Genomic DNA, 12,049 nt, shown 5'->3' with positions numbered 1-12,049 from the left:
GTGGCGGTATCAGGAGAAAGCCGCGCCTGGACACAAGAGAGGGGATCGCGAAGCCGCCAGGGAGGACAGACCTTCAGATGACTCTCCCCAGATGGACAGCTGACTTCTCGAGAGCAAATCCGAGCACAGTCAGGGATTCACGCTCTCCATGTGCAGGCGGACATGCCGCCTGCACCCACCCCCCAGAACACCCTCCAGAAACCAGGGAAAGCATCTGGAGAACACGAAGAGTTAGCAATCGACACGCCCTCACTAAAGAAAACCCTAAAGATGCATCTTCGGACATTAAAGGGAGAAAACAATTCCAAGTTCCGAGCTGCCATAAGAATGAAGAAAAGTGATGAGTTTCAAGGGTAACCCAGTGCGCACAAAACGAAGGAACAGCAACGTCTCGTGGGCTTGGCAGGACAATTAACGCTGAACACAGTGCATGAGCAGGAAAGGGTTGGGTCAAAATAACAGGTTCTGGGGTCCGTCCCCGCGTCTGTCGGGAACAGGATAAAGACAAATTAACTTTGAAATATAGCCAGTATGGGGGCGCCTAGGGGGCTCGGTCAGGGAAGCCTCCGACTTGGTTTCAGCTCAGGTTGTGATCTCAGGGTCACGAGACCGACCCACGGGGTGCGGTGCTGGGTGCACTGGCTGTGGAGCCTGCTGTGGATCCTGCTTGGGATTCTCTCCCTCTGCTCCTTCCCCCACGGAACACGCACAGCTGCAAATCACAAAGTCGCCACTGAAGAGACAGAAATACTGCTAAATTTCAAACTAATATATGAGGTGGAAACAATAAGGAAAAAAAATCAGTGGGAGATAAGGTAAGACGAGAGAAAAGCAGACATAAAAAAAACAGAAAATAATAAGCACAAAAATAAGATAATAAATATAAACCCGAATATCAACAATTTTGATAAATGACAACAGACGGAAAGTTCTAGTTAAGAAATTAAGCTTGTCGGATTGAACGAAAATGGATTCTAGAACCACAGCAAAGAACCAAAGGCACATGTCACGTGTACGGATACAGGGGTCTAAACAGAAAGGACGGGAAAGAAGGAGGCAAACGCCACCCAGAGTCCCCATCACCAACACGCACGGTTGGAAGGAAAGCACGACCAGAGTCACATGTGCCTGAAGTTCAAAGGCCCGGGGAGGTGTTCTTTTTTTTTTTATTTTAAGATTTTATTTATTTATTTGACAGACAGAGATCACAAGTAGGCAGAGAGAGTGCTGGGGGCGGGGAGCAGGCTCCTCGCTGAGCAGAGAGCCCGATGTGGGACTCGATCCCACGATGCTGGGATCATGACCTGAGCCTAAGGCAGAGGCTTAACCCACTGAGCCCCCCAGGCGCCCCACCGGGGAGGTGTTCTACCAAACGGGTATGCCTAAGAACGCAGTTTCAAAATGACAGAACTCCGAGAGAAACGAGTAAGTCCCGCACCAGGTTAGGTTTACACGCTCCTCCAGCAGACAGAAAGGGGAACAGAGCTGCCGACCTCAGCGAAGCAGGCTCGATGTGCGCGGAGAGACCTCACACACCGTCCACTGCCAGACACACATTCCTGGTCAGCACAAACAGAGCAGGCTCGGAAACAGCGCAGACGGAGCCAGAAGGCAAGTTCCGAAAACCCTAAGGACCTGCCGTCACACTGACCACTTTCTCCAACCGAGCACGACTAAGAGAAGAGCCGTGGGAAGAAGAGTGACAATGAACGGGGTCACGGGAAAGTGACTAGAAAAGACCCCACGTGTTTGTCTATCAAGAAAGTCCGACATATCCCGACAGATTAAAGAGAGAGCGGCGGGAGACTGAAAGAAATATGTATTTTCAGTGGAACGACCATCCGTGTACAAGCTTGCACGAGAGGAAACAAGGAAAAAATTAAGGATGCACACGTTTGTCTTCAGAAATGAGAACAAGAACCGCAAAATAAGCCCGAGAAGCAGAAATGGCAGGAAACAAACAATGAGCGTTCGTTTTCACAGTGAGGAGCCCCGGGGAGACGCGTCCGAGCGCCCCCACCCCTGTCCACCGGCACAAGCAATGGAAGGAACCGAAGGGGACAGCGCACAGATCCCGTAGCCATCTAAAAAAATAAAAGAACAGTATGTGCAACTTTGTCCCAATAAACCTGAAAATCTGGACAAAGCGGACAAATTCTTAGGAATACATGTTTTTTAAGAAGCTAGCTCGGGTGGGGGGAGCGCCCTATGCTGACAGCCCTGAATCCAGGCTGTGCTGCCCACGGAGCAGCCCCAAGGTACGGTGACTTCCCGGGAGACTTTTCCCAAACCCTTAGAGGGCGCACGGTTCCAGGCTCGCGGCAATGACCCACTGCACAGCAGACGAGCCCTCGCTCTGAAGCACATCCCATGGGGTCTCGCAAACCCTACGCATCCACACACGAGTCCCCGGTTGCGATCACCTAAGCCCACCGGCGAGCGAGAAGGGTGGTGCTGCGTGACCTCCTCTGGGACAGAAGGTCCGCGTAACGCAAGAAAACCCATCTACGTAAGGTGACGCTACATGACGTGACAGCGGGTCAAGGAAAGTCACAGGACGCTCAGAAGTGTTTATGACACCCGTCTGTCATGCTGGACACCCGCGCCCGTCAGGCACAGGAGTGGTCAGAACGGCTGGCAGTCCCGCACGGCAGCGTGGCCAGCAGCATGGCCCCGGCCGTGAGCCCACCGCAGGGCACCGTGGCTCCTCCCGAACCGGACAGGTGCCCACCTCCCCACGGCCGCTCCTCCAGAAGACAAGCGGCCGCAGGCGACTTCCCAAGTCCTGCCCTGGACGGGCGGTCGCAGCAGCTCTGAGCCCCAGAGCCTCCAACTGCCAACAACCCACACGCTTGCTGAGAGCCGCGGCACCGGGTGCCACGCCATGGGATGGGGGGAGCCGTGGAGTCCTCGGGAGCCGCATGCCACCGGCACCAGGATGGGAACCGCAGGACCGGCCTGCAGGCGCAGAGCAGTGTGTCGTCTCGCCGGGATGTGGCTGGCGGGCACAGCATCGCCAAAACAGGCACTGCCAGCTGGACATCCCTCCCGCACGCAGACCCACAACCAGGCCCCGCAAACACACCAAGGATGCACACAAGGAGTTCGTCCAAGATTTGAGTGAACACCACGGACGGGAGAGGACGGGCGGCCTCACAGCATTTAGAAACTGGTGACTAATGTCCAGCAGGAGTAGGAAGCTCATGGTGTAAAAGGACCCAGGACCTGCTGAGATGCAGGGTGGGGGCCCAGGAGGCTGCCTGAGGAACCCCAGCAGCAGGGCACGCGCAGGAGGCGGCTGGGAAGGGTGGGACACAGCTGCTGATGGTCACTGGGGAGGAGCGCTGCCGGTAGGTTTTCTCGAGGAAACCCACGCAGTCAGGCCTCCCTCGAGTTACAGCCCTGACCCCTGGCAGGAGGCCCTGGGGAGAGCAGGGAGCTGGCCACCGTGACCAGAAGGGCAGAGCAGGGAACAAGAGCCAGCCCAGCCGAAGGCAGGGGCACAGACCTTGCAGACCGCCATGAAATTCACAGCGTTGGAAGAAGACTGTTCTAGCACTTCTGGCCGGGGAGGGATTACCGTCCCCGGAAGGCGATGCTGAGACTCAAGTCCAGGAGAAAAACAAAAACGAGAAGCAAAAAGAAAACTTGGCCGGAGAAGTGACAAGGACGTGCAAATGGCCTTAGTGATCAGAGGGATTCAAATAAAAGCCACAACACCACTTCACACCCACCAGACGGGCAAAAATTAAAAGCCAGGCAAAACCTTGGCAAGAATGCAGCACGCTGGGGACGGGCATCCCCGCCAGTGGGGGCTGGAGTTGGCACGACCACACTCCATGAAGCAGCCTGGGAGTCGCACGATCACAGCCCCCAAACCCCACTACGGGCACATGCTGACGCCAGGCCGGCCGCCCGCGGCTACACACGTGCAGAGGACCGGCACTCAGGTGCCGACAGCAGCACAGACAAGACTGGCCGCCGCCTGGACACAAGCCCCCGGTCCCCTTACAGCAGGGACCACACACAGCAGTGACAGCCACTGGCGCGACATCACTCCAAAACGTAAAGACTGGGCAAAAACAAGACACTCAAAGGAATAGAGGGAGTGTGACCCCTTCCACAGAAAGTCCCAGGAGCACGCTGAGAACAGCCCGTCCAAGGGCTCTCACGCGCAGGAGGCACAAGAAGGGGACGAGCACCCCCTCTCAGGGAGGGTCTCTGCTTGCCAGGAAAGTAGGGGGACATCTGCTCCAACCAACGCTCTGTACGGTCAACACATCAACTCTGCCGGCCTATCCTGACAACTCGATGGCCATGGGACACAACCTGCCACCCCCATCCCTACATCCCATCCAGGCAGAGCCACGGAGCTCCCAACCCCAGTACTGTCCCGCCCAGCCCCCACATCCCACCCCACACCCTCCCCCAACGCTCACTGGAGTGGACTTCCCAGACCAGCTCCAGGAGGGGCAGACAAGGCCCCTAAATGCAGCTCCTACCCTCCTGGCATCTCCTGCTACCAGCCCCCACCACCCCCAGGTAAATTTCAGTGCTCTTTTGGGGGAGCCCCAGGAAGCCGCTGAGGAGGGGCGGCAAAGATGGGCTACAGTCTGCCCCCACCCCCCGTCTGGGGACACTTGGAGTAGCAAGGGGGCAGTGACACAAGGAGGCAAGGAGGGGGACAGGTGTGGTTTGGGGGGGCACTGACACACGGCAGCCACTGGGTGGTGGTGGTGGTGACAACGCAGAGGGGGAGAGACAGAAGCATGGGGGTTGAGGGGGAAAAGTCCTCAGGGACCCTGGGCTGTGAGGCTCGACTCTAAGGCAAATGCCCAGGATGGGAAAGGGTAAGGAGGCTGGGCCCAGGGAGATGCTCCTGAGCTTGGCTGCGAGCCCAGGGACTTCCCAGAGAAGAGGCGAGCAGGTGCATCAGGAGTCCTCCGCCCCAAGCCCTGGCAACACTGACCCTCAGGTCTCACAGGAGGCCCCATACAGACTGGCGGGTGGGTTAAGGGCCCAGTCTGTCCACTTGGCACAGCAGTGCTCTGACCTCCCAGCCCCGCACTCGTGGAGGGCAAGCCCCACGGACCGCAACCCCCAACACCTCACCCCGCGACACCTGCAGGATGAGCCTGCGTGTGGCCCCCCAGCAGCTCACCACCCACTTCCTGTGCCTGGACGGCACTCCTGAGGCCCTCACCCCACGGAGCGCTCTTCCCCGCAGCCCTTGAGGTCTGGTGTCCACTCAGAACAGACTCTGGTGCGAGTCTGGCCCCCCAGCTTGAGGGCTCCATCATGGGCGACCACCAAGTCAGGAAGAAACCAAGAGAGCTCCGAGCTGCCAAGAGAAGCGCAGCGGCCCGTCCGAGTGGGGTCGGTCCGGCTAGAGCGCTGGCCTGGGGGCTAGAGCTCCGCCAGCTCCGCCCACCGGGGTCCAGGCGCTTCTTGGTCAAGGGAGTGGGCAGTCTTTCACCAAGACGAAACTGACAGCCTGGTGCAAAGTGCCCTGCTCACGGACACACAGTGTCTCTAACTAGGAAGCCCAGTGTGAGCAGATAAGGGGCCCGCAGGGGCCAGCAGGACCGAGCAGGGGCCAGCAGGGGCCAGCAGGACCGAGCAGGGGCCCGCAGGACCGAGCAGGGGCCAGCAGGGGCCCGCAGGACCGAGCAGGGGCCAGCAGGGGCCAGCAGGACCGAGCAGGCCCCCGAGTCCACGAGTAAAGAGGCGTGTACCGGGTGAAACAGTACAATCATGGTCCCAGCCTGAGGCGTCCTCCGGACACTGCGGGCCCGCGGGTCACTCTCAGGACGCCCAGCTTGACAGAGTGGCTGGCCGCAAAAGGAAATCTGACAGCAGTGGAGAGAGGAGACACCTGAGCCAACTCCACCAGCACCGCAGCCCTGGACAGGTGCAGATGCCGCCTGGGAGCCCAAGCAGGTGAGCTCCCTGCGCCTCGGAGGAGCCGGCGTCACTCCCTCCCGCGGCGCCAGGACCTCGGGGGCCCTCCACGCGTCAGAGGTCGCTCCCACAGAAAGCGCACGCCCGAGAGGGGGGGCGCAAACGCGAGGCCCTGGGTGGGGGACCCCGGGCTGACGGTCCCGTGTGCGGGTCCTGGGTGAACCTTCCTGGGTGGGGGCCCGGGGTGCCAGGTCCCAGGCGCGCGGTCCGGGGCGCGGGGACTCTGGGCGCAGGTCCCGGGGGACGGCCCGCAGCACTGTCCTGGCTGCCCCCTCCCCGAGCGCGAGGGCCCGGGTGGGGTCCCCAGTGGGGACGGCCCGGGGGCGCAGGTCCCCGATGGACAGTGCGGGGCGGGGACCCAGGGCGCAGGTCCCTAGCGGACGGGGCCAGGCGGCCCGTCCGGGCGGGGACGACGCAGTGCGCAGGGCCCGGGCAGGCGGCCCCGGGCGGGCGGTCCCGGGCGAGCGGTCCGGGCGCGGGTCCCGGGTGTCCGGCAGGTGCGCGCGGGAACAAAGCGGCCGGGCGGCGGCGTACCTGGGCACGCAGCTGGGGCTGGAGCCGTCCACCTCCCAGGTGGCAAACAGGTTCATGGGGACCGGCGTGTTGAGCGCGGCGGGCGCGCCGGCCAGGCCCAGGCGGCCCCGCTCGGCCATGGCGCCGGCCCCGCCCGCTCCCTCGGCGGCCTGGGCTGCGGCCGGGCCGCGGACGCGCGGCGGCGGGCGGGCGGGCGGGCGGGCCGGGCGCGCGGAGGGCGGCGGCGCGGTCACATGGCTGCCGGCGGCGGGGACGGCCGGGCGGGCGGCGGACAGGCCCGCGGGCGGCAACCAGGCTGCGGCCGCCCCGCCCCGCGCCGCGCGCCCCGCCCCGCCCCGCGCGCCCCCGCGCCGCGCGCCCCGCCCCCCACCCCGCCGCCGCCGCCGATTGGCTGGGCGGGCGCGCGCTCGCCGCCTCGAGCCCAATCGCGGCCCGCGGAGCCCTCGCCGGAAGTGCGGGGACGCGCGCGCTCCCTGCCGGCGACCCGCGTTCGCCCCGGCCCGCGGCCCGCGAGAGCGCGCGTCGCGCCTGCGCACAGGCCCCGCCCCGCCGCCCCGCCCCCCGGGAGCCGCCGAGCGGGACCCCGCACGTCCCTGTCCCCCTCTTCCGGGGGCCAGTGCGCCGCACGCGCTCCCGCGTCCCTGGCCGCCCGCTCCCGCCCAGCACCCTTCCCCCACCCCGCGCACGCCCGCCGTGCTCCGTGTCCCCACGCTCCGACCCCGGGGCCTCCGCGTGTCCCGCCCCCCGCTCACTGACCCTGCCCTCGGGGTCCCCGGAACCGACGCCCTAGCGCCCCGGCCCCACGCCCCTCCGGTCCCCGGAGGCTCCCCGACCCCGCAGAGTGTCCGTGCGCCCCCGCGCCCACACCGTGGGCCTCGGGTGCCCCCGCCCCCCACTCCGGGCCCTGGCGGACCGCGGCCGGGGGTCCTGCGTGCGGGGTCGCCGGGGCGCCGCGACCGGCCGTGGCGTGCCGCTCATCCTCGGCCGGCCCCCGCCGCAGCGCGCTCTCCCCGCCGAGTCCCTGCCACCCAGCAGTGGGACCGTGGACAGCAAGCCTCCGGGGCGGGGCGGCTCTTGGCCCCGGGGCTCGCCGTGCACTTGGGGACCCAGGCCGGTGGGAGGCCGTGACCAGGGCGACCCACTCGGCCCGCGGGGCAGGGAAGGTGGGGAAAGGTCCCCAAGAAAGGCCATCGAGATTTGGGGGCCCAGGGAGGAGTGTCCTGCCCCATCCTTTTGGCGGTGGTTCTGGTCGGTCACCAGATGCTGCCCTGGGAGGTAGGAAAAGCTTTTCTGACGTCTGTTTCTTTGTATCCACACTATTATTACACAGTTGCTTTTCTTTCCTTTCCTGTCTGTGTTTTGTTGTCCACAAGTGGTTTTCCTGAAACAAGTCCAGTCCAAGCAAACCCTCCTTCTTCCCTGGCCCTGGGGCTCCGCCATCCGGGGTGCCGCTGCGTCCGGCAGGGGACCCCATGCCGCTCCCTCCCTGCGAGGCCCGGCCGTCCAGCTGTGGCTCGCTCTGCAGCTGCAAACAGCCAGGCCACACTTGGGAGAGAACAAGAGGATCTGTGTTTTGCACATGCTCCTGCCCTGTGGGGTGGCTCGGGGAAAGCCCAGAGGGCCTGTGTGTCCTCAACCAGCTGACCGTGTACTGGGTATGGTCACAGAGAGCTGGTCCTGCCAGGCAGAGCGCCTGGGGCCCTCCTACCTATGAGGTGGGGGAGGAGACGTGACCATGTTCAGGGAGCACACGGCAGTCCCTGGTGAGGACAGGCAGCCTTTGGTAGGCGGGCAGGAGATCGACAGCCGTTGACCTCAGCGTTTGGCACGCTGCGCTGTGGGACAGCGCGAGGAGGACAGGCTGCCTGACACTCCAGGCTGGTGTGTGCCAGCGTCGCGCCCAGGCAAGGAATACAGTGGGGGCCACGTGAGGAAATATGGGGTGACCACGGCGAGCAAATGGAGGCTTCACACCGGCTGTTCTAGTAGAGCCGCACACTCCCAGCATTTCGAGCCCTTCTGGGATGTGACAGTCCTGTCCCCATTCCCATTTGACCACTGAGGAAACTGAGGCACAGATGTTATGCAGCTGCTATGGGAGGGGACCCGGGTGTGAGTCCCACCGTCTGGCCCAGAGCCACCCCTGGTGACCATGATGGTGGAAATACTTAAATACTTTAGTCAGGGAGGCAGAGACAGAACGCCCCCACCCGGTGCCCTCTACCTGTGACGCTGTCTGTGCGGCTTCTTAAAGCAGGGGTATGAACACCACAGTGTTCGTGGGGATGAGATTGTGGCTTTTGGGGTTTTCCCGATTTTCTACAGTGGTGATCAGTGTTCGTGGGGATGAGATTGTGGCTTTTTGGGTTTTCCCGATTTTCTACAGTGGTGATCAGTGTTCGTGGGGAAGATTGTGGCTTTTTGGGTTTTCCCGATTTTCTGCAGTGGTGATCAGAACCTGTTATTTGCATTGTCATTCTCAGAGTTGAAAATGAGTCTGTGTTCATCTTCCACTTGTGGACTGTCCCAGGATGAGTGCCTTGAGAGCTGGGAGGGCGTCCCTCCGTATAAGCCTGGCATGCCGTTACACACACACACACACACCACAAATGCTTTATGGTGGCTGCATCTTTATAGGCAGGAACTTAGTACAAGAGGAACTCCGGACAACTGGGGCGGCTGGGTGTGGTTGGGGAGGAATCCTGGAGGACTGGTTGTCCAAAACCTTGGAACTCCAGAAGGGCTCCGTGACAACCTTTCCTGAGGACCTGACAGTCTGCTGGAACTTTCCTGGTCTGCCACCGTTTTTTAAATGAATTAAAGCCTCAGGCTTCCAACTGGTGTAATGGACTCATGCTGTGTTGCAGGCAGGAAGGGGTCAGGCTCAAAGTCCCTTTTATGCCCCCCCCCCCACTATCACTGAGAGCCCCTCTGCCTGCAGGTCAGGGCTCTGGGATTTCTGCTTGGACAGTATGGACTTCTGGCTCTTTGAAAAACTCATTCATCTCTTCAGCCTGACTTAAGATTAGACCACCCAGGTGTGGGAACATGATGAGGCACTGGGCAGGTGTGGACCCTGCTGGCAAGAGGTTCCCTTATGGGTGTGGGGGCTGCCGGGCTCCCCTTGGTCCAGGAACTGGGCATGCATCTTTCCATCAGAAGAGACACAGGATCACGGGCACAGTTGGCAACAGAGGGCGTGCTGGTGGCAGACCTCTGCTGTGCTCACGAGTGTTAAACCCCAATGCAGCATCAGGGGGGCAGCTCAGCCTCTTGGGTCGGTGGCCTCCTGTAGGGCCCGGGCACTGGCCAGCTGGATGACCTCTGCCTGTTCCAGCCAGCAGCTTTGCCAGCCTTCTCTACTCTTCCCAGGAGCCAGGCTGAGGAGGCTGCCCTCGCTGGAACCAGTGCTTATCTAGTGTCTGCTCCCAGCAGGAGGACAGGACTTTGAAACTCCTGCACGTGGCCTGCGTCCCAAACACCTCCCTGGTTGGAACAGCGGTGTGCCCGAGACACATTGCCGAGGTGGGCACAGAAGGCACAGCAGGCCTCCAGGAGCGGCCAGGGAGGCAGGCCTCCTACAGGGAGAGGAAGAGTGGTCGCCAGGGACCCAGGCAGCCTCCTGACGCAGGGCAGGTACACAGGGGACGGTGTGATTGGGAAGGTGGGCTGCTAGCCCCCGGGGTGTGTCTGAGATGCTCCAGGAGGACTGGAGTGGGAAGCGGGCTCTTGGTGTACGAGCTCAGAGCACCACCACTGTTGCCGCTCCCGAGCCATTAGCCGCCACTGCAGCTCCAGAACCCACCGTGCAGCACGTGGCAGGGAACCCTCTCACGGTTAAGGCCAAAGGTTCAGATATTGGCTCATTTGTTCACTTAATAAATGATGACCAAGCCAGTTTCAAACCTTGAGAACACAGGAAAGAAAACACAGAAGAGCTCTTACTCTCATGGAGCTTACCTTCTCCCAGACAAGGACTCTGAAAGCTCAGCTTACACGTAAAAACGCTGCACTTATGGGTGGGGGCGGTATCACGGGGTGGGGGTGAGACGGGAGAGTCTGTAAGGGTCGATGAATGGGTTATGACAGTACATCAGGGTCTGCTGAAGGCGATATCGGTGAAGCGGGAGACAGAGCTGGAGAAATTCACCAGATTGCAGCGTGGACAGACATCCCGGAAGAGAGGCGAAAGGGGTGGAGGCAGGTATGAAGGTGTCTGATGCATTCACCCGGGGTTCCGGAACAAGAGAAACAGGGTGACAGAGTCGGGGGGAGTGTGTGGAGGCCATCTCACCCCTGGGACGTGTCAGAGCCGTGCAGCGTTGGGAGGGAGCGTTTTGAGCAGGAGAGCAGAGGTCGGAGGCCGGAGGCCGCAGTCAGAGCCGGTGCTGGGCTGGGGGGCGGGCGGAGGGTCAGGGGGAGGAGCCCATCAGCCACAGGCGGGGCTTTACTCTCCCCCTAAGTGGGCTACCTCCACAAGACTTCCCACAGCGGGGACAGGCCGCTTGCTCCCTGCTTCTGCAGCAGCCCGGTTGTTCTGGGGAGAATGGGCTCCGGAGGCCAAAGTGGGTGGAGGAGACCCTGGGGGGGCACGGACAGGTGGGAGGCAGGGAAGGGGTGGGCATGATTGTGGGTGGCAAGGGTTTTAATGCGCGAATAGGCTGGACGAGGAAGATGAGGGTGCGGGACGCCGATGAACTTGGTGGCCACCATGTTGCTCATGGCAGCGGGGGAAGGGAGGACACAAAGGGGAGGCCAGCTGTACCCGGTAGCCAGATGCTGATGGTCTTAATGGGCCCGTGAATAATGCCACGTCGATAAAGACCACAGTGTATCTGGGAAAGTGCTTCCAGCAAACACTCCACCTGCGGACAAGTATGAGGGAAGCCCAGACAGGGCAAGAAGGGGCGGGGAGGGGAAGTCATAGACACCTGGAAGGAGGGAGCGGCAGGGGACCCTGAGCAGCCCCGAAGGCTGACCCACCTAGAAGCCCAGAGACAAGGGAGCCCCTACTTGGTAGGGGGAGTAGCTGCATGCACATCTGCTTAGTGGCCAGGTGGGTGAGGAGGAGCTCACGGAGGAGGAGACGGTGAGCCAAGGGGTGCCACCCCATCCCCCAAAACACCTGCAGGAAAGCTGGGATCCTGTTCAGAGGAGCAGAAGAAAAATAAAATACCTGGGAACAAACTTGGTCAAAGTTAGAAAGTGTTAAAATTCTGCTGAGGAAAGTAAGAGAGGTTTACTCAGTCCTAACTTGAACCTGAACTGTGACCTACACCAAAATATCGATTTGCATGTAGTCAAATTAATTCTCAGATGTACATGCAACACTGAGTGCGAGCATATGGCCAGGACGCTTTTGCAGGAGAAGAGGGAGGAGGGGCTGCACTGACCCTAAGGATGGAGTGACGGGTGTCACGATGTAGGGACCAGCTGGGGCCCGGGGGGAGAGGCTGAGAGCCAAGAATGCGCCTCAGGCACTCAGGAGCCCAGGGGGTGGTGACAGCTGCACGGGGATTATCAGGGAAAGATGGGTTACCCCAAAAATGGTATG

At 61.5% G+C, this 12,049-nt stretch overlaps 1 protein-coding gene across 4 annotated transcripts in view; it reads right to left on the bottom strand.

The window, feature by feature from the left end:
- Nucleotides 1-6,667, bottom strand: part of LOC111148512 (phosphofurin acidic cluster sorting protein 2) — a 54,296-nt gene extending 47,629 nt beyond the window's left edge. For all 4 annotated transcript variants that reach the window (XM_022505122.1, XM_022505121.1, XM_022505123.1 and 1 more), the window contains exon 1: nt 6,496-6,667. In XM_022505122.1, the coding sequence (XP_022360830.1) occupies nt 6,496-6,614 (119 nt within the window). In that variant the 5' untranslated portion in view covers nt 6,615-6,667. The remainder of the gene's footprint in view (nt 1-6,495) is intronic.
- Nucleotides 6,668-12,049: the final 5,382 nt, after the last annotated feature.

Source organism: Enhydra lutris, unplaced genomic scaffold, assembly GCF_002288905.1.
Source record: "Enhydra lutris kenyoni isolate GAN:26980312 unplaced genomic scaffold, ASM228890v2 scaffoldscaffold20, whole genome shotgun sequence".
NCBI lineage: Eukaryota > Metazoa > Chordata > Mammalia > Carnivora > Mustelidae > Enhydra > Enhydra lutris.
Note: the sequence above shows the minus strand (reverse complement) of the source record. Positions and strands in the feature narration are given on the sequence as shown.